This window comes from Orussus abietinus, unplaced genomic scaffold (genome assembly GCF_000612105.2).
Source record: "Orussus abietinus isolate OABI.00-Male unplaced genomic scaffold, Oabi_2.0 scaffold21, whole genome shotgun sequence".
Lineage (NCBI taxonomy): Eukaryota > Metazoa > Arthropoda > Insecta > Hymenoptera > Orussidae > Orussus > Orussus abietinus.
The window spans coordinates 1,180,399-1,203,415 of record NW_019396018.1 but is presented as its reverse complement, the minus strand read 5'-3'; the positions used below and the strand labels follow the sequence as shown (position 1 = coordinate 1,203,415).

General features: G+C 46.2%; 2 protein-coding genes across 16 annotated transcripts in view; one reads left to right on the top strand and one right to left on the bottom strand.

The window, feature by feature from the left end:
- The window catches only part of LOC105697563 (disks large 1 tumor suppressor protein), a 487,904-nt gene extending 474,624 nt beyond the window's left edge, over nt 1-13,280 (bottom strand). For 6 of the 15 annotated variants that reach the window (XM_012420959.2, XM_012420953.2, XM_012420954.2 and 3 more), the window contains exon 1: nt 12,913-13,279. Coding sequence is in view for 1 of the 15 variants with exons in the window: in XM_012420950.2 (XP_012276373.1) it covers nt 12,916-12,934 (19 nt within the window). In the remaining 14 variants the exon portion in view is untranslated. Of the gene's footprint in view, nt 1-11,655; nt 11,853-12,912 lie in introns of those variants that run through there. The other 9 variants (XM_012420943.2, XM_012420948.2, XM_012420951.2 and 6 more) reach the window with 5 other exon arrangements.
- Nucleotides 13,281-15,080: 1,800 nt separating this feature from the next.
- Nucleotides 15,081-22,878, top strand: LOC105697669 (DNA-directed RNA polymerase II subunit RPB1). Its single transcript, XM_012421207.1, has 9 exons — nt 15,081-15,202; nt 15,611-15,880; nt 15,955-18,616; nt 18,692-18,897; nt 19,218-19,877; nt 20,139-20,527; nt 20,744-20,862; nt 20,945-21,139; nt 21,298-22,878. The coding sequence occupies exons 1-9, from the start codon at nt 15,125-15,127 to the stop codon at nt 22,437-22,439; spliced, it is 5,721 nt and encodes a 1,906-aa protein (XP_012276630.1). The 5' UTR covers nt 15,081-15,124; the 3' UTR covers nt 22,440-22,878.
- The last annotated feature ends 139 nt before the right edge of the window (nt 22,879-23,017 follow it).

The window sequence follows — 23,017 nt, the reverse complement described above, 5'->3', positions numbered from 1 at the left end:
TCAAACAGGATCGGGGAGAAAAGGTCTCTTCTCCGATTTAACCGGGAATGCGGAGGAACGGCGCAACCAGATACGCTAAACTTCGACCTCGCCGCTGCATCGGTCTCGGGACTAAAAATATATCTCAAACTTGTCCCTCATCTCTGATGCGGATAAATGCGGATGCCCCAAAATGTAAAAAGGGGCGAAAAGGATATAACATCTGAAAAGCGAAGCCCCGATCCAATTCATTCCTACGTAGATCGTCAGTCTTACGGAATTTTACAACAGTGACCGTAAAACACCGTCGATGCAGTTCGAGTCTCGAAATAGATCAACCCCAATTTTCTCCCCTGGATACGAAGAATTTTTTGTATATTGGTAACGCGCGTTTCCTGGAAGGAGAAACAAAGCACAATAAACAAACGCATCATTTACCGCCCACGCGCGTCGAGAGACCTCGCCCCGTTAAAAATGGCAGGCTTAACTTTTTCATATTTCCCCCAGATGCACCTAGTTCTCGGTCAAGCAACCGTGATTTTCGTTAAATGGGACGTCAGGAATTGTGCGCCGCTATATTTGTACCCTTGCCAACGCGCCGAGGCACCGCTATACAATAAATAGTCACGACGGAAATTTGGCTACGTCCAAGGGAACTGGTAAAATACGAAGGGAACGTTTGCTTCACGAAAATTGGGATATTCGTCTTTCCTTCCATTATTCCGCCTGTATAGTCGAAACGCTTGTAACGGAGACGAACGATTATACACAGACGTGATAATTAATCAATGGGTGCCGTTTAATCGGCCTTTAACGTCAAACGGCAACCCCACGACGCGATCACGTGAACCGCATCAAAAAGGATGCAGCTGCTGCCGAGTGCAACAGCCCCGATGCAGGGGGTCGTCGGTGAAAAGTGAAAAGTTGCCGTTGAAAATCGCTGCGAGCGTATTACTCATCTCCACGGCCAGTTTTACTGCCGGGTCGGTACCTACTCGTGGACAGCTGCAAGCTTGTTAACGGGGAAGCTTTACGACGAGCCGCGGACGACGCGGAAGCATTTCGAACCTGAGATCCGATTATTGCATCGCGGCGCGACGCCGCCTGCATTTCTTGCGCCGCTAGCCTCGAAACAACAAGCCCACTTCAAAGTGGCGGTCGGAAACGGACAAACGCGAGCAGTGCATCGGATACGCTAAGAAAAAGCAAAATTCGTAAAATAGACGTTACAATTTATTCTCGCGACATCTATCGTTCATAGAAATACCGGAGTGCATAGGGGATGCATTTTGGCGTCGCGATTACCCACGGAGGTACACTCACTACCGATACGTTAACATTAAGTTTCGACAATCTCACGTGCTCGTATTGACTACCATACTCGGTATCGCGGGTGCAATATCGCTTGTGAACCAACACTTTTTCGCATGCCAGCAGATGAAGACAGATATCAATCAAGACCATTCGATCCAAAAACTAAAAAGCAAAATTCCCGCAAAATTAGGACCAACCACCTTAACCAGAATTATATGCAAATTATCGGAGCTGCAAGTTTGGTAATATACGGTACGGCCAATTCCTGCGGCATCATTCACGGAAACACCGGCGTGCACGGAGGGTGCATTCTGGCATGGCATTTCGAGCACGACGATTACTCGCATACGTACGATCGCTACCTTGACCAAAATGATGGGACAAAATTGTCCCGGAAAGTTCTTCAATCGCAAACCTAGTTGTTCCCATTATTACCGCTACAAATGATCTCCCGCGAATTTAGATAGCTAATTTCCCGAGCCGCAAGTTTCGTAATAAACGATACGGTCCATTCCTGAGGTATCGTTCACGGGAACTCCGGAGTGCAGTTTGGCATCGCGATTGCCCGCAGTCGTACGCCGGCGGTGGGCAAAAAGTCGACACGCTGCTACGGAGCGCGAGCGGAGGAACTTTTCCGCGGAAAATCTGCGGCGGTGCGCGAAAGCCCCGCTAATAATGCGGTGGAAACACTCCAGCCCACTTTGCGACTTCCGTCACGCGTGTCGCCGAACTCGAGGAGCGCAAGAGAGCAGCGGCCGCTGCATCGGATGCGCCTCCTCCACTTCGCCATCGAGGAGATGCGCTCGCGTTTGTCGGCGAGGCTCGCTTTATCGCATAGTCGCGATGACCCGGAATACACTTTGCGCGCGCGGATATCTATGCGCCAATATTTCCCGATAATGAGCGCCGTTGCGGCCCAAGAGCCGACTCGGTCCATTTCGGCGCGGTTATTCTCTTTGGGCCGCGTTTCGCCCCACGTAATGTACCGAGAATATGCAATTCGAGGAACGTTACCGTGAAATCTTAGAACCTGTTCGCGAAGCGCGTTTTCAAATATGCGGCTACAAACGATAGTTAACTCTATGTTAATGTCAATGGTACGAGCAAACGCGCGTTTTTACCAACAATGCCCACGGAAACGCGTTAAGGGGGTCGATTAATGGTCACCGTGGATAACGACGTCCTGCCGATGTATAATTAACAATCGGAGCCGAACCATCCGAGTGACCGACAAATCTGCGAAGCCTTGGCTAATGTCGGCGTTAAATCATGCGCGAGCACGGCGCTGCAGTTTCCCCGCAAGGCACAATGCAGCCTCGGCCGCGTTGCAAACTCCGAGACCCATTGTGCCCGCCTGCCTCGCGTTACATACTGTGGAGCATCGGTTAAGCGAATAACCCGCGCCATAAATCGTTCGGCTCGCATTTAAAGATTCCCACAGATATCCGCTTTGGGTGGCGCGTGCCGCACTCCGCCGGCTCTGCTTCCCCGCATTTACCCCGATATTGCAGGAATCTCGTGCGAATCGCGTCGCGAAATACTCGCTGTGCATGCCGATCGGCAGCTAATGCGAAGCGTGCAGAAAGAAATATACCCGAATCAATCAGATTCTTGGTGGTTCGGTCGTAGAACGTGGTTATTGTATGAACAACCAAATCCTAGATAGAGAAACCGCAGGAATCTCGCGTGAATCGCGTCGCGAAATATATATACATCCTCGTACGAAATATTTCAGAAATTTCTCCAATTCAAATTCTACCGCAACGTCCCGTAAAATAAAAATCCCCAGCAGGCTTCAAGGCCCAAAATCGCGCGTCCGAAATTGGCCGATAATTCATGGAAAATAAATCGTCGGTTTAGCGTCCAGTCTCGCACTCTGGCCAGTTTCCAAGATGACTGTATTTATTTATCACGCCGCGTGTTTACGTCACATGACGCGTGAACTGACCGCATGCGAATGGCCGGAAGCGTCGCCGAGCCGTCCCGTCCAGTGGAGCCGCTTGCGGCGATTCCGACCGCTTGCGGTGGGCGTGTAACTATAGAAGAGACGTGTCGCTTGCGGCGACGCGTTATCCCGCGAGGTGAGATCGCGAAATTCCGCGGATTCGCAAAAAAATTACCGAGGCGATCGCGGTGACAACTCGCAGGGTCACGAACCGCATACTCTTTGGTTAAATTTAGTCTTGTCGAGTCGGCCTATATGCGGATTAGCGACATCCTCTACGCTTGTTCTAAAGAAGGATCGCATCGATCCTCATGTAATTTCACCCCTTCCTTCTACGTGCAAGTACAGTGGTCTATGGCAGTGAAACGTCCCGGGACATCGAATTATCGATAGCGACTGCCAAACTTCTAAGTACAGTGAATACATTTAACCTGGCTAATTTTTAATTCACATTAATTAACCATATTTTATCTCTACAAGAAGAACCATAGGATTGGGGTAAAAATATATGATATTCTGTTTCATATTTCGGGAATGATTAAAGATCTCTTATTTGGCAACGACCATCGACCATGTGAGTGGATGCGAATAAGCAATTCCAAGGTGTCATCGTCATTTGGCAAGCGACCCCAAGCACTTACAATATTGCATGCCGACATCGTGTCAGGAATTACATCCGAGATGCCCTTATATAAAATTCCCAACGTCGAGGTTGACGCAGAGAAAATTTATAAACGAAAGAAAAAAAATATCTAAACGTTTCTTCATACTGGTAACACGTAAATATTGAGGAAACCGCGTTTCAAGTTAGGGTCATTAAATGATAATTGGAAACGTTTCTGATAACGACGAATATTGATGACATGAGTATTACGACATACAAAAAAATTCGTATATGAGAATGCCCTCGATCGAGCATTCCCGAGGGATACGATAGTGTCGTACACGCCGCATAACGATCACGTGCAATTACGATGGCAATTAAGTTTAGAGGAGTGTCATTGGCAATATCTGGCGCATGAATAATTCCGTCGACTCTCCTAATGTTGGCTTGATATTAATTGGCACGTGACCGTTCACGGAAACAACTACAGTGTCCATCAGCGTTCGGAGATGATCGAGCCAAGTTCGCTGCATATTCGATCGGGCTATCCATCGCATGCCGGTCTCGCCTATGACCATGCAAATGAACACGAAAGATATACGGTGCACTTCCTGGCTCGTTAAATGGCGCTTCCGCCCGTCATTTTGAGCCCATACACCCAAACGAGTTCTCGAGCCAGCATACATTACTGATTACCCAACATTTACACCGTTAAAAATGTTTCCATATCTCGAACGCGTTTCAATAGGAAGGTAATTAAAATCGGAAACAGTACTCGAAGAGAAAACCGGACAGATGTATATCACATTTCTAATAAATACCACTTCTACGTCAGAATATGTACATTTTAAATACAATGGTATTGAGAATTTTGATCAATCCCAGAACGTGTGCGTGCTCGAAGATTATTATGCAAAGGATTTCGAAATTTGATATACATGCCCTGTAAAATTCCCATATTTGTACACTAAAATTCTGAAAACAATTGTATACGAAACTTCCAAATATTGTATCCCGAAAGAACGTCGACTATATACTATACCGCGAGAATATATTTTTAAGAGTGAACGTCTATCTCAGAATATCAATAAAATGGAATTATTTTGTTATGCCCGATACGACAGTCGATTCTCCCTTACAGGTGACGTTTCGATGCCTCATGCGTAGCACGTTCTCCGGGAAGCGTGGATAATGCACGATTCTAACGATGGATAATGCATATTCAACGCATGCCGATAACGCAAATTGGATCAAAGATCACCGCAAATCGATATCGAACCGAAGGACGCCTACTTCCCAGCGGCGTTAATCGCCCTGTAGACGGTAATATCGGTCTCGCGTTTAATACGGGATGGCACGTGCGGTTGGAAGACTAAGTTGCACACTTAAGTATACGAATGTATAGCAGGATGCATGCGCGAGAGTTGGACATACATGGCGCGAGCGTTAATGAGTTCGGTTAACCCCTTCGGAGGAGTGCCGGTGTAGGTGGCGAGTCCAGAGATCGGCTAAATGAAATATCTCCAAACTTCCTGTCGAATCGAATACCAAACTGTAGCCACCATAATTCGATAGGGCATGCTTCCGAAATTCGCTGGAAACTCGACCGTACGATATCGTTCAACCGCCTTAACTCTTTCGATACTACGAGTGACTATGATAACCCATCATCGCAAGCTCGTCGTATTCCACGGGTGAATATTGTCACCCGTTAAAATGGTGTAATGATTCACAACTTGAGTTCGATTCTTTTGAGTTTAGAGCTTTTTCTTCAATTTTAGCCATAACTAGTCTGCACTGTAACGCTGTACTCGCGATTCGAGTATCCGTACAATGGAAACATACTGGCATGAGCCAAAGTCGTATCGAAAGTGTTATCAATAATTAGAGCACATTGCCAAGAATGGCCATGATTTTTAATCCCGGTTGCAAATATCATTTCGGCAAATTAATTCCATGAGATTGGATGACAGCAAAGTCTTATCGTCACTCGTCACTCGTTCGTCAGAGAGGGATTATTGATAGCTAAATACTTAAAGATAAACTGTAGCAATTTGTAATCTACGCACTTAAATCGAGTTCTTCTATGGAGACCACATATCCACGGGTCAGTCAAATCTGTACAAATCGACTTGCACAGACTGCCCCCTGAAAAGTGGTCGCGTAGCGATGAATCGTTGCAATAAATCTATGCAAACCGCTCTGTATAGATTTAACTGCATAGATTAGAAATCGCTACGATTTATCGTTACACTTGTAGTTTGGCCCTCGGTGAAACGCTTCGAGCAAGTCCGAACATATTTTAGCAAGCCCGTTCGACTCTGTTCGACGAAGACAAAACCCGAACCGTCTGATTAAAAAATAAATCTTAAAATATTACCATCTTTTACATAATTACGTTTTTTCTCCAGGAGGGCAGGGCGCAGAAACGATTTCTCTTTTGAGTGGGAAATAAATACGTCCGAGGTAGAAAAGCACGAGAACGTAGCTGAAAATGATCCATCAAGTAAAAATGTTCCCTTTGTCTGAATGCCGCGGAAAAATTCACGTGCCTCTATTTTCTTAGCGAGGCGACCTTCCCAGGGGAGTCTCCCTAATAAGGTGGCTGTTACTCGGGAACCCGAGTCTCCAGGAAAATTATCCGCCCTTAACATACGGAAATGAGCACATGGACCTGCGCTCGAGGTAAGGGCTTCCTCTCGATGAATGCACGCCGGATTCGACGAGTACAAAAAGTGGAAGCGGGACAAGACTCCGGATTATTATTGCCTCGATTATTATTAGCACAGTTCCTGTTTGCCCGAGAGTTCGCGAGTGTTTATATTCTCGCTGAACGATGATGCTCGAAGGCTCGAGAGGCCCGGCCATCGAGAGTAGAGAAACGTTCCAAACTCGCCGAATCGTAATGGCGCCCCCCGCCCACTTTCCCGAGGATATTGGAACGATCGAGCCATTATCGTCCAACGCCATTCGGAACACGTGGCGAATAAATTACGAAGTGAAACAGATATGGCTCAATAATAGGCATTCCCCATAATCTTAGAAATGACTGCACAAAGTTCGACCTCGTCGGACCGAAAACGTAATCCCCGAGAGCAAAGTGTATTGATCTTGGAGCGGCGCTCCGTCTGCCCGATACACTTCGACATGCAATTCTTTCCTTCCAATATTAGCACACAATTATTTTAAGAGGACTTAATATACCTTGTAAAAGTAATACACTTAAGTAATACACTTCGACGCCGCAATTTTTCGTTCCAATATTGGCAAAAATGGTCTACCCTAAAGTGCATACTAAGACTTTCCTCCTGCGAGGCTTGCTGTAATGAAAATCCTGAACACATAATATAACTTTCCCAATCGATATTTTAGCCTTAATTTGAACCCGCTTAGCCTAAGTAAGCCTTCTTTTGGTCCTATTTCCCTCTTTGCGTCCTGTTGTCATCCTTGTACGTCCTACTTAACACGAATTAAGTCCAACGTTAGGTGGACAAATGGAAGAAATGGATGTATCTGCCACTTTTAAAATCTGAAGTAGGACTTTAATTGTATAGAAATAGCACCTCTTTGTGTTATCTCAAACTCTGTTTAAGGCTTACAATTAGAGGTTCTAAGTAGAATCGAGTTGTTACCAACATCGTACGTTTCTCAGTACTCGAGATTATTAATTAAGGACCATTAGGTAAGAAGGAAACAAGTACCGAAGGAGCTAGATACTCTATTGCGTTACCATGTTATCATCAGCCGTTGCCATAATCTTATAAAATAGACTTCATTTGTAAGCCCGAACGTGGACTCTTCGGCAAAGCTATTTACCCCCGAATAGTCTTAACTTTGTCGAACAACGGAGCCAAACTGCACAGGAGAGCAATGAATTGCAACGAGCAAATACAGACGCTGGTAGAACATCAAGGAGGAAGTTTGCTCACGTCATAGTCGAGCGTACGTTCAACTGATACTGTACCTGTACATAACGTACATAAATGTTATCCTTTGTACCACCTAACTCTCTGAACTCCACTTCTCCCGTCCTACTTTCCATTAAATAATCCCTTTAATCATGCCCATTGGCATCCCTCCCTGCCTCTAATGTCTCTAATTTATATTTCTCAACGCGATGCATATATTAAAAAATCATTCCCGTCTCCCAACGGTAGTCCCCAGGAAATGCTGCATCGCGAAATTGAAAACTATCACCACGTACCGAGCTCCTCTTTCGGACCAGAAACTATAGACCTCCGTGTACTATAATGTATGCTAATATTCCTGTCTCCGCCTCTCACGGGATCGCCCTTAATAGAAATGAAAACTCTTTGAAGACGGTTCAAAGATAAAGAAAATATATACCTACGCCACATTGATACATGTATATTCATGCCGCCCTTACAAGCAGAAATCGTTCTTGCGAGATGACTTTCGCGTTCTCTGTAACAATTTTCAAAATCTCTACGTTTGTTGCAACGTCAGTTTAATGCCCAATTTCGCGTGGGATTTCAAAATTCAAGATAGATACATTATAAAATATAGTACGCTTTTATCTTTTTGCAGGAGCTAATAAGATTGTTATCCCCAAAGTATCTTCAGAATTCGTTTTCTCCTAATTAAGCCTAACGAGGACACGTCTCTTACTTTTATAAATTATAAGTAGTTACAAAATAAAGTTATTGCATAAATACATTCATGTATTTATCTGTTTCATGTCTGCAAATTACAATCCCTGAGTCAGATTAACGCAATTACGTAATCTCGCATAGAAAGTAAATTGCCCGCTCATCCTTTAAAACTCCATCTCGTGTCGCATAAAATCATAGAAAAAAAATATAAAAAATTGCCACGATGGGTAACGCAAGTCTAGCCTCACGAGCCACTAATTAGTCCAATTCGGGCTTAATCCTGCCGATTCCAGGTATCCCTCTTAGCAGGAGGAAACTCTGCCACAGGATCTCTCCCCTTCTATCCCGGAACATGTGTGTTTGCTCCTGACCGTAACTTAGGCAAACAGCTTAGGGTTAACGAAGTTAGGCCAAAGAGGTGTTGCAACGCGCCGAGAGTGTGTCCCGCCACAAGGAGAGGGGTGCAGTTCCTCTCAGAGGAACTGGGAGGTCCTCGAATCGACAAGGATTTCCTATGCAGCCCGTTATTCGGATCCGGGAGATCTCGCGGATCTGGGTAAAGTATATACTCCTCGATGTGACGTAACCAGGCTTAGACCTGGGGTCGACCGCCCCTCTGGACAATCCCCAGCTGGGGGAGAGCAACCCTCGCCCCAAGAGATACGGGGAATCAACTAATGCCTCTCTCGCTCGGAAATCTCGAGCTGTCCGAAATCTACCGACAATGGCTGGATAAATCCCCTGGATCGGCTCCTAAGACTGTTAGTTATTAAAATAGTTGTCATTGTTGAACATCGGATTAAATGGGAAAATCGCGACGTTGAGTTAACCTCCCGTTGCCACACTTAGAGTAAGTTATACCTTCCGTATTAACGTGACACTTCTTAAAGTGATATGAAAAAGTCAGCCTATATATATGCATATGGAAATACTCGCGATGACGTCTTCTACAGTATGTCAAAGTTATAACAACATCGGAGAGGATCACCCTTTTATGCATAGTTACCAATAAAATTTATGAAAAAATTGTATGGCCGTAAAATGTTCGTAGAAAAACATTTATTGTTAAATTCCACAGTACAAAGGTGCACGAAGCCTCAATAGGGCTGATCATTTTTGACGAAATGTTACATTCGATTTTACTTGCAATTTTAATTTCAATTGAATGCGATCTGGTGTGAGTTGGTGGCTAAATTTGATTTCTGCATAAATAGAGGTAGATTTTGCCCCGTGTCAAGGAATTATCGAACGCTGCTACGGAACACTGATGCCGAACGATGAATTGTCTGCACAGACGTTTCAGAGATATTGATTTCACCAGGGGATTTCGGGATATCGAAAATATGGGAACACTGCCAGTCACGGTTTACCGTAATCTCTGGCCATGCGTGTATATCTGTATCTAGAGAAAATAGATTCGTAAATGAAAAACATATACGGACTGCCCTTCTGGTTTGGACGGTAGGTCCGAAATCCTCTCCAAGTGAAGAGTAAAAAGTTAGTCTATTAAAAGCTTTATGCCGTTAGATTTGAAAGAAGTTAGTACTATTTTCAGAGCCGACCGGCGCAATTATTTTATTCTTGAAATTGTACAGAGGGAAACTCCTTTGAGGCGTTAAAATAAAGTTTAAATTACATTTAGGACGTAGAACGGTGTCATTGATTGTTAGTCCGTACAGAAAAGGGCAGATTCTAGGTGCTCAAGGGATCCGGTATTCCTCTTACAGCTTTATAAATTTTACACACCCTTTACAGAGTGATATCAGAGTAGCGACGTTACTCTGGGTAAATGTCAAAGTACGTTACTTTGATTATCACTTTGGAACTGCGAGGTCAAGCCTTTTGGCGGCACCGAAGCGAAGGCGCGGACGAACTCTTTTTCCCATGTAACGTTTCACCAATGACGTAGAGCTCAGTTAAATGTAACATGTGTAACAACTATTACATATTAATTACCCCTCTTTAAAACAATTATTTAAAATTATTTTCATCGTCCTGACAATTGAACGGAATATTCCAAATCGTTCAATTTCAATTGATCCGCCTCACTTTCATAAACCGAACAGGTGCGATTGAATTGAAACTTTTCGGTTAATGAAAGTCATTAGGGATTATCTTTCATAAAAGACTAGTACGACCCAAGAATTTCTTCTTTTTATTCCCCCTAGAAAGTGATTTTTTCTCTTAACCCGTACCTATCCCTTTATCCAATTTATAGTATTCCCAAGAATATTAAGAAAAATGATTTCGAATAACGTCCGCCTCTCGTTCCGCATCCTATCATGCTTGCATCGATGATTATACGTTGAATCGGGCATCGTAAGCAAGCTCGGAGTATTACGAGGGCATTAGGTAAACTCGTAAACCATCCGAGCGGAGACTCGGAGGCGACCTCGTGGCCGTGAGTAGTTCGGGGTGGTCGCGGGTAAAAGCGTTCGCCAGCGAGCGGAATTATTGCGGTTCCTTGGCCGGCGCCCAAACATCGGCAGCCTCACCTATGGATTATTGCAACATCGACCTGGCCTACATCGAGGAGCCGCAGGAGACGAGCTACCTCGATGTTCCGGATCCGCCCCGACGCGATGTTCCGCGTCCCACCTGGAGGCGTCCTCGTCGTCGGAACGATAAGATGATAAGAAAGTGGCATGGCCCCACGGGGTCAATAGTTTACGTAACTTTTCTCCGAACAGAGTGTATCGAATCGTTTGAAACTTTACCACGTGAATATGGAGGCCCCAAAAAATGTCCCAGCACTGTTGAATTTAATACATACACAAATCTGAAGAAATGTTAACGAACAAATTTAAAGGGAGTACAATTTTGCGGATGTCCAAACCTTCCTTAGGACCTCCACGTTAACGCAGTAAAGTTTCAAGCGATTCGGTAAACTCCGTTCGGAGAAGAGTGTCATTAACCTGACCTATAAGACGCCACTTTTGCATCGCCTTAAGGCCCTTCGCGCGTATCTCGAATAAAATAACTGCAAGCATGGATAAATAAAAAATGAAACACTCTTTTTAATCGCATGGACTATGTTTTCCGTTATCGTATCATAAATCGCTTTCCCTGGGCCGCACGCGAGACCCGCGGATCTGGATAAAAAGAGAAGAAAAAAATCGTTAACCCGGAAATCAATATCTCTAATCAGCATGGTCATCTTCGAGCTGACACGTTTTGCAGTTCAGCGAATTATACAATACCTTAAGGCATGATTACGGTGGTTTTACTTTCAGACAAAACACTCGACGCCAAACTCTCATGGATCGTTTGTTTTGCAATTGGCGTCGTAAGTTTTCTTTTTCTCATGAATTCCTGCGAGCGCAATATGACGGAGCTGACGGTGCAGCGTGTTCCAGTTACAGTAGCAAACACTCTCCGATAACGCTCCAACTGGCTTAATCACTATCCCAGAGGGAATGGCGGACAAACTGGCGACACTCCGTCTATTTAATAAAATAAAATATCACTCGGGATTGATTTTGCAATTTCCATCCCTAATCGCTTCCGCGGTCGCAGACGCTAAAGTTCTGCAATGTGCGTACCGCAGTCGGTAAGGTGGAGCGAAAGGACCGAAAAAGGGTATTCGTCGGTTGTCAACTATAAAAAGGGAACGAGCCTATCCTCGTTATCGCAAGCCCTGTCAATCGGACCATCGACGGCGAGACCCTGCCAAAAGTTCGACAACGAGTCAACGATACACGTAATAATTCTTAAACGATTACCGCGTGACTCGGCCACGTCATAAAATATTTGGCAGCTGTCAAACATCCCGGTACTCGCGGAAAACGCGAACGACAAAGAGACGACGGCATGACGTGTCATCGAGGAACAAGAGCGACGGAGGCCGCTCCAAAGCGGTCAATCGTGCCGGTCAACGTATCGGACGAGCTGTCAACCGCGTTCATAGTACCAGAAAGGCGTCGTCAATGACAGGTCGGTGCCAACCACGCGCTTCCACCGAAACGGCCTAGGCGTATCCCCCTAATCCTTACGTAACCGAATCGCGCATTGCGTCAGGGCTAAAATTGACAACTGTCAACTCGCGCCAGAACGCGCCATCGCTGAGTAGCTGTCAACGCGCGTCCTTCGGCCGTTAGGCTCCAGGATCGACTTTCGTGCTTCCTAGAATCGCCCGTCGCTCTCGGCGAGCACGCTCGAGCAGCTGTCAACTGTCAACGGTTCTAAAGTCCTTCAACGGCGTCCAAGACGGCCAAGCGACCTAGCCAAGCGAACGGAAGCCAAGGCGCGTCGCTCGTCGACTCGTCGATACCTCCGTCATGAGTGCCGACCTCGGCTGTCAACCGGCAAAGAGCGACCCAGGAAGTGTCACCCGGGGGACACTTGGCGGGCACTCCGCTCGCGACTGGGTCGCTCGGCCGATCAGCTGTCACTGTCAAGGAGCGCTCGCCGAGAGTGGCAGGGCTACGAGGGGCTAGCTAGCGATTGGCCGGTCTCACCACCTTGCTTGCGGACGGGCATCCTCTCAGCGGCGGCGATCCTTAGGGGTTGTCCCTGGAAATCGGGGGTCGGTGCGGGCACCACAGGGAAAACGGACCCTAGCCGATTGGGCGAATCGCGCACGAGTCACTCGCGCTCGACGCTCCGGCTCGCTTGGACCGAACTTCCCGGAACATCCACCGAAGCGACGAGCGACGTCCTCGCGCCCGACGGACGCGAGCAGGGATTTCGGAAAAAGCCCCCACGGGTATAAACACGCCGCGGCCACGGCAATATGGCGTCGCGCGACTTTAGCAGTCGGAAAACTAACTGGCGACTGGTTTGATTGGTCGATGGCGCCGCGTGACGTCAGAACACGACGCGGGGCGCCGCAAGCGGCCAGGAGCAACCACCCTTTCGCGTCGACTAAGCGCGTCTCGGGGCGTCGGGACGCCCGACCCCTCTTACCGGGCGGACGGCGTCCTCGAATTCGGCACTTCGCCCCGCCGTCACTGCGCGACGCCATTTGTCGGTGACACTGCTGGCGCCATCTGTTCCGCGCTAGAAGAACCTCGTAGCCGGGACGCGAGGGCGAACGTCTAAACGGAATTCAAATTTCAACTGAAATTCTACCTTCCATCTCCAGCCGTGTATTTCTGGATGCTGATTATTGAACTAACACAATGCCCGGAGGTGAATAAAACCGGGTCGTTTGGAAGCCGGGTCGTTCGGGAGAACGTGGCATCGGTGAATTGAAGTTACTAAATTGTGATCAATCGCCGAGTCGGTTCGAACTTTTCGTTCCGTAACGCGAAAGGGGTCGGAGATTCGAAATGCAATCAACTATGTATTAGACATTTTTGACGTATGATCGTCAAAAATGATTATCACGTGTTAGTACCATCCTTATGGAATGGCACCGATCCTCGAACTAGCTGTGAGTAGAATTTAATACAGATAAAATTTCACCTCCCCATAAAATAAATAAGATAAGTTAAGGTTAAAGTCGAAGAGGGCACCACGAGTGTTCGTCCCTTACCATCAAAAGCGAGCAGTGTCGGTAAACGTAGGTAAGCCACCACCGTCAACACTCGCATAGTATTACTATCACGAGTACACGAGCTGTCAACGGCTACTGGTAGATAACACCGCCATCGCTAGTGCGCGAGCCCCTACCAGAAATTCGTTGCGCCGCCCTTGGGGGCAACAAACGGTGAAAGCTAATGTACGAAACCAGAGGGCAGCACACGATGCGACCGCGCGACACTGCCCGTAAGCAATCTCCCAACTCATCTCTGGTGAACACTCTCGGTAACATTTTATCCGACTTCATCCTCCAGTGTGGCTATCCGATCATATTCAATCATATTCGATGTGGTTCGATGGTTGCGGAGGTGTGAGTATCTCTCAGGGGGGCGACACTCCTTATGGGAGAGGTGTAACGCTGAAGTTAGTTCACCTACTCCAAGACTGCGCTGGTGTCGTGACTTTTCAGTCTAATAGAAAGAGAAGAATAGAGAAAAAATTTTCTAACCAATAGCAAGAGACTCCAGGAGGCGCAGCGTAGATGCGCATAAAAATAGTCGGGACATCTGAACCAAAGTGAACTTAACCTCGATTAGTGGCAATATTTTCACAAGTTTCGATTACCTCGAGTATTAAATCGCGAACGTGAGTTTGTGAGTAAAAGTGTAATTCAAGAACAGTTTGTAGTTTCTTCCTATAATAATTGTAATAATTAAATGGATTAAATGCGATCTATAGAGCCATCCACATGAAAGTAATCATAACAAAAATTAAATTTGTATAGAATTTGTATATTTATACATTCACAATAATTAATATTTTTATCTTAATAAATATGTTACTTTTTGACTAATGTTTAATGTAATTATTTCAGTTCTTACAGTGATTTAAAACAGGCGTTGCACTACTGACACTTTTGTTACTTCTTTTATGTTTAATATACTGTTTTCTTACATTTGTGTGTCAGCAGTCTGAGCAACGTCTGTTTTGATCATTGTAAGTACTTTTTAAATCCCGAAAATATCCCTTCCTTTAATAAATGAATTTGAATAGCCCGCCTAATATTTTAGTTCGCGAAGAGGGTTTACTCCAACCGAAGATGGCGGTAGTGCATAAAGCGTTACACCCCAATACATGGCAGCAGACAGTGTCGGCCCCCTGATCTAGTTTGTCATACTGCACGACCGAGCTTGGGCTCCGTGCAAAATGACTACGTCCGACTCAAAAGCCCCGCTCCGAACTGTCAAAAGGGTGCAATTCGGTATCCTTTCTCCAGATGAAATCGTAAGTCAGTTTTCTTTTCGGTATTTCCCTCCACTATCCATCATTTCCGAACAAATTTTTACCTTACGGAGAAAATGGACGTTCGTTCTACGTCGGTAGCAGCGGCTTCGCATTTTTGGCGGACTTTTGATGTTTTTTTCAAAAGTCGCAGTTAAATGTGTTGTAGATACGCTCTTTACTAAATAAACTAAAATTAATAATGTAAAAGTGGACAGTTTATGAAGAAAGGTACAACAACGACGAGATTATTTTCTTATTTTGTCAAAGGGTTGTCTGTATGGTTTGTGAAGTTTTCGGTGTGTACAGGACTGACTATCAACATCTGGAGATTGTTATTACTTCTAAAGAATAAATATTAGTTATGTGTACGTATGCGTGTAGAAATGAAGAAAGTGAATTTCTTTTCAGCATCGTATGTCGGTTACCGATGGGGGCATACGCTTTCCCGAGACTATGGAAGGTGGTCGTCCTAAGCTTGGAGGTCTTATGGACCCTCGGCAGGGTGTCATCGACAGAAATACTCGGTGTCAAACTTGTGCTGGCAACATGACGGAGTGTCCAGGTCATTTTGGTCACATAGATCTAGCTAAACCTGTTTTCCACGTAGGTTTCATCACAAAAACCATTAAAATTCTCCGATGTGTCTGTTTCTTTTGCTCCAAGATGTTAGTAAGCCCAGTAAGTACTAAATGTATAGAAAAATTCTTGTTAATATCATTCGTTTTACAACACAAATTCTATACTTTTTCTAGCACAATCCAAAAATTAAAGAAATAGTTATGAAAACCAAGGGACAACCTCGTAAACGTCTTACATTTGTTTATGATTTATGCAAAAGTAAAAACATATGCGAAGGTGGAGATGAAATGGATATCAATAAGGAAGGACAAGAACAGCAACCTGCTGACAGAAGACCAGGCCATGGGGGTTGCGGCAGATATCAACCGAATCTTAGAAGGTCTGGATTGGATGTTTCAGCAGAGTGGAAACACGTGAACGAAGACTCACAGGAAAAGAAAATTGTTTTGACTGCTGAGAGAGCATGGGAGATTCTGAAACACATCACGGATGAGGAATCTTTCATTCTGGGAATGGATCCTAAATTTGCAAGGCCTGATTGGATGGTGGTCACTGTTCTGCCCGTACCTCCACTTTCGGTACGACCTGCGGTTATCATGTATGGGTCTGCCAAGAATCAAGATGACTTGACCCATAAGTTGGCAGATATAATAAAGTCTAACAATGAGCTTTTAAGAAATGAGCAGGCTGGTGCCGCCGCGCATGTAATATCAGAGAATATTAAAATGCTACAATTTCACGTAGCAACATTGGTGGACAACGAGATGCCTGGTATGCCAAGAGCCATGCAAAAATCAGGAAAACCATTAAAGGCGCTGAAAGCCCGATTGAAGGGAAAAGAAGGTCGTATACGAGGGAACCTTATGGGTAAGCGAGTGGATTTTTCAGCTCGTACGGTCATTACGCCAGATCCTAATCTACGCATCGATCAAGTTGGCGTGCCTCGTAGCATCGCACAAAATTTGACTTTTCCTGAAATCGTGACACCATTCAATATTGACAAGATGCAAGAACTTGTAAGGCGAGGAAATTCACAGTACCCTGGTGCAAAATATATAGTCCGTGACAACGGAGAGAGAATCGACCTTCGCTTCCATCCAAAGTCATCGGATCTTCATTTGCAGTGTGGGTACAGAGTTGAAAGGCACATTAGGGATGGTGACTTGGTAATCTTCAACAGACAGCCAACGTTACATAAAATGAGTATGATGGGGCATCGTGTAAAAGTCCTCCCCTGGAGTACATTCCGTATGAATCTGAGCTGCACTTCTCCATATAACGCTGACTTCGATGGGGACGAGATGAATCTGCACGTGCCACAGTCCATGGAAACTCGAGCGGAAGTGGAAAATATCCATGTCACTCCCCGACAGATCATCACTCCTCAGGCTAACAAACCCGTTATGGGTATCGTGCAGGATACGCTCACTGCAGTTAGAAAAATGACGAAAAGAGATGTTTTCGTTGAAAAAGAGCAAATGATGAACATTCTCATGTATCTACCTAACTGGGATGCTAAGGTGCCGCAACCTTGTATCTTGAAGCCAAAGCCCCTCTGGACGGGGAAGCAAATCTTTTCTCTGATAATCCCAGGGAATGTGAACATGATTCGAACTCATAGCACGCATCCTGACGAGGAAGACGATGGACCGTACAAGTGGATATCTCCCGGAGATACCAAGGTAATGGTCGAGCACGGTGAGCTGGTCATGGGAATCCTCTGCAAGAAAACCCTAGGTACATCGGCAGGCTCTCTTCTTCACATCTGTATGCTTGAACTGGGGCACGAGGTCTGCGGCCGCTTCTATGGTAACATCCAGACCGTAATCAACCACTGGTTGCTCCTGGAGGGCCACTCCATCGGTATCGGAGACACTATCGCCGATCCACAGACGTACCTCGAGATCCAGAAGGCCATCAGGAAAGCCAAGGAGGACGTGATAGAGGTCATCCAGAAAGCCCACAACATGGAGCTCGAGCCCACTCCAGGTAACACTCTCAGACAGACCTTCGAGAACCAGGTCAACAGGATACTGAACGACGCGAGAGACAAAACCGGAGGCTCCGCTAAGAAGTCCCTTACCGAGTACAATAATCTTAAGGCCATGGTGGTGTCGGGCTCTAAAGGATCCAACATCAATATCTCTCAGGTTATCGCCTGCGTGGGTCAACAGAACGTCGAGGGTAAGCGAATCCCATTTGGGTTCAGAAAGCGAACGCTTCCTCATTTCATCAAGGATGATTACGGTCCCGAGTCCAGAGGCTTCGTAGAAAACTCGTATCTTGCTGGGTTGACTCCTTCGGAGTTCTATTTCCACGCGATGGGAGGTCGAGAGGGTCTCATCGATACCGCCGTTAAGACCGCCGAGACCGGATATATCCAACGACGTCTGATCAAGGCTATGGAGTCCGTGATGGTGCACTACGATGGCACCGTAAGAAATTCCGTGGGTCAATTGATTCAGTTAAGGTACGGCGAGGACGGGCTCTGTGGTGAGGCCGTGGAGTTCCAGAACTTGCCTACCGTTAAACTAAGCAACAAAGCCTTCGAGAAGAAGTTCAGGTTCGATCCCACCAACGAGAGATATCTCAGGCGCATCTTTAATGAGGATATCGTCAAAGAGGTTACGGGGTCGGCCAGTGTCATCCGAAGGCTCGAAGAGGAATGGAACCAACTGAATAAGGATAGGGCAATTTTACGAGAAATCTTTCCCAGCGGCGAGTCCAAGGTAGTACTACCGTGTAATCTGCAGAGGATGATTTGGAACGTTCAGAAGATATTCCATATTAATAAGAGAGCTCCTACCGATCTTAGCCCTATAAGGGTCATTCAAGGTGATCTTTTAGCCGATTCCTTTTATTATCGAGGGCCTTTCGACCGGTTCATTTATGAATAATTATGTGTTGCAGGTGTCAAGGATTTGCTGGATAAATGCATAATTGTGGACGGTGAGGACAGACTGAGCAAACAAGCTAACGAGAACGCCACGTTGCTCTTCCAGTGCTTGGTAAGATCCACCCTGTGCACGAAATGCGTATCCGAGGAGTTCAGGTTGTCCGGGGAAGCCTTTGAATGGCTTCTTGGAGAAATCGAGACCAGATTCCAGCAGGCGCAAGTACGTTTTCATTTCAGCCTTTCAAGATTTAATTCTGTTCGTGAAATATTTTGGGCGTTATCTCAAAAAGAAAAAAAGAATAGCCATTGTGATCATATCTTACTTTGGAAACGAGATTATCTGTAAATGTGTAATCGATTTTTAAGATTTGCAATAATTTCGGAATGGTGTGAACGATTTCGAAGCGATGGGTTGAAATGATTTTAACCACGATTTTTTCATCGTTATTTTAAAAGATCAACAATTTTTTTATTTTTTTAAGAAAAATCACGATTTTTATCAACCCCGTAGGTAAATAACCTGGTTTTCAAATTTGTCAGGTTGCACCTGGAGAAATGGTGGGAGCTCTGGCTGCCCAATCTTTGGGTGAGCCCGCCACGCAGATGACACTGAATACCTTCCACTTTGCCGGAGTATCTTCGAAGAACGTAACTCTTGGTGTGCCTCGTCTTAAGGAAATCATTAACATCAGTAAAAAGCCAAAGGCACCCTCCCTGACAGTCTTCCTAACCGGAGCTGCAGCCAGAGATGCCGAAAAGGCGAAGAACGTCCTTTGTCGCCTCGAGCACACCAATTTGAGGAAAGTTACGGCTAACACGGCAATCTATTACGATCCTGATCCTCAAAACACTGTCATTGCCGAGGATCAGGAGTTCGTCAACGTTTATTACGAGATGCCGGACTTCGACCCGACCAAGATTTCTCCATGGCTTCTGCGTATCGAACTCGATCGCAAGAGGATGACCGATAAGAAGTTAACCATGGAGCAGATCGCGGAGAAGATCAATGCCGGTTTTGGTGATGACTTGAATTGCATTTTCAATGACGACAACGCTGAGAAGCTTGTGCTTCGCATTAGAATCATGAACAGCGATGAAAATAAGTTTCAAGATTCCGAAGAGGAAACTGTCGATAAGATGGAGGATGATATGTTCCTTCGGTGCATCGAAGCCAACATGCTCAGTGATATGACCTTGCAGGTTTGTTGCTAGTTTTATGTTAACAGAAATATATGGTACCTGTACAGAAGAAATTTAACACGTGCTAGTTGATACTTAAAATGGAGTGCCGTAATTTTCTTCCTTGAGGTGGTAATATGATCGACATTTAATGTTTTGAGTTTGATAAAGCTAAAGTATCGGAGCTGGAGCAGCGTGTTCTTCGTATAGTTGATTAAAGCGGTATATAGCGTATACTACAATAGTTGATTAGATTAAAAAACTTAATGACGTTCGTTTTAGGGTATTGAAGCAATCGGCAAGGTGTATATGCACTTGCCACAGACGGATTCGAAGAAGCGAATCGTTATCACGGACACTGGCGAATTCAAGGCCATCGCCGAATGGTTGTTGGAAACCGATGGTACCAGTTTGATGAAGGTCCTCAGCGAGAGGGATGTCGATCCGGTTAGGACATTCAGTAATGACATTTGCGAGATATTCCAAGTACTCGGTATCGAAGCCGTGCGTAAATCGGTCGAGAAAGAGATGAACGCTGTACTGCAGTTCTATGGTCTTTACGTTAACTACCGACATCTCGCATTGCTTTGCGACGTGATGACTGCAAAGGGTCACTTGATGGCCATCACTCGACACGGTATCAATAGGCAAGACACGGGAGCGCTTATGAGGTGCGTTGATCACTTATTACAGTCGGGTATTTTGATTACAAATAGATCTACTTGTAATATTTACACTACAAGTCAGCTCGCTGCATACTTTTTTTTAGCATATGACACTATTTACTGATAGTAGCTTATAAACACAAGAGAGAAATGTATCCGATATTTTAATATGTTATTGTCTTGGTACAAAACATTTATAATTATGTGATATCTATCCTACAGATGTTCCTTCGAAGAAACGGTTGACGTTCTCTTAGATGCTGCATCTCACGCCGAGGTGGATCCAATGAGAGGTGTTTCGGAGAACATTATCATGGGACAATTACCACGCATCGGAACTGGCAAGTTCTTTGAACTATCATTTGGTTTAAAAATCATTCTTAGTCAACCAGCGACCGCCCTCTCATCTTGTATCGTTTCCAGGGTGCTTCGACTTGCTGTTGGATGCGGAAAAATGTAAAGCGGGTATTGAGATTCCCATGGCAGTCGGCGGGGGAGTGATGGGAGGCGCCGGGATGTTCTTCGGCAGTGCCGCCACCCCGAGCATGAGTCCACAGATGACACCTTGGAATCAGATGGGGGCAACGCCTGGATATGGAGCTTCCAGCATGTCGCCTGGTAATTTTACGTATTTACGATTATTCTTTATAGAATGTACATTTTTACGGAGAGCGTTCTCTTCGATTTATTCCTGTATGTGTACAAAAAAAAATGAGTATTCGCCATATCGGACGTTGCGCGCTTTTACGGTAAAGAGGTGGTTTATTGCGTTTCAGCGTTGGGAAGCGGTATGACGCCAGGTGGGGCGTGCTTCTCTCCTTCGGGAGCGTCGGATGCGTCGGGTCTCTCGCCAGCCTACTCGGCATATTCGCCGCAACCTGGCAGTCCAGGAAGTCCCGGTCCCAGTATGAGTCCATACCCGATGTCACCAGCCGGTGGAGCTTCGCCGAGCTATTCGCCAACGTCACCGGCGTATCTACCCACGTCCCCGAGCATGACACCTTCGAGTCCGAATTATTCACCAACCAGTCCGACTTATTCGCCGACCAGTCCAAATTACTCACCAACGAGTCCCAGCTATTCCCCGACCAGCCCGAGCTACTCGCCAACGAGTCCCAGTTACTCGCCGACGAGCCCTAGTTACTCGCCGACGAGTCCAAGTTATTCTCCAACGAGTCCAAGCTACTCGCCGACGAGTCCCAGCTACTCTCCGACGAGTCCTAGCTATTCTCCGACGAGTCCAAGCTATTCGCCAACCAGCCCGAGCTACTCGCCGACGAGTCCCAGTTACTCACCGACGAGTCCTAGTTATTCGCCCACGAGTCCCAGTTATTCCCCGACGAGTCCGAGCTATTCGCCCACCAGTCCTAGTTACTCGCCAACTAGCCCCAGCTATTCCCCCAGCTCGCCAAATTACACGCCGGTCTCCCCGTCGTACTCGCCGACGAGTCCCAGCTACTCCCCTAGCTCACCTCAGTACTCGCCGGCCAGTCCCAGCTACTCGCCGAGTAGTCCGAAATACTCGCCCACGAGTCCGAGCTACTCCCCGACGTCTCCGTCGTTCGCCGGGACTTCGCCCCAGTACACCCCCGCCAGTCCCACCTACTCGCCGACGAGTCCAACCTATTCGCCGACGAGTCCGTCCTACTCTCCCAGTTCCCCGCAACATACCGCGGCCGGCAGTACGAGGTACTCACCGTCGAGTCCGAACTATTCACCCACGAGCCCTACTTACTCGCCCTCGAGTCCTCAATACTCCCCGTCGAGTACGAAGTACTCGCCCACGAGTCCCACGTACACCCCGACAAGTCCCAACTACTCTCCCACTAGTCCTACCTACTCGCCACCCGTCCCAGGATACTCGCCCACGAGTCCAACCTATTCTCCAGCGTCGCCCTCCTACGAGACGGCCGACTGATCTTCAGATCGGGGGACTTAGTCGGCGAGAACAAATTGATCAAAGATCACGATTCCACTCGAAATCGGACCCGAGTTCGCATTTTCATTTTCCGTTCCCTCCTTTCCCATTACTTCTTGGATTCGTCGGCGTCGATTCGGCTGTTCCGTTGACCTGCTTATTTTTTTTTATATATCTCGGAATCGAGATTTATCTCTTCTGATTTTTTAAGAAGAGGGGTTATTGTGTATCTTATCCATAGACTAATTGTAAGTTATTTGAATACGAGATTCGGAGATGTTTAAATCACGCGAGACGAGAGTGTTTCGATCACCGAGCCCATTGTAACCTCGGGTGGCCGCGAGAAAGCGCGATCCGCGAACGGAATGTCTATTTCCATATTATACTATTATAGTAATTTGTATTATGTACGTAATTAATATAAGAGACTTCAAGAAAACCGTTTTTCGGCCGTTTAATGATTGCGCGGTGTCCCCGGACGGAGTAGATTTTCTTGGTGTAACGCCACGAACATCCCTTCGTAGATGCCGGAGAACTTGCGGGTCTTCTCCGTGCCGTTCTCACTGACTATCCCTCGT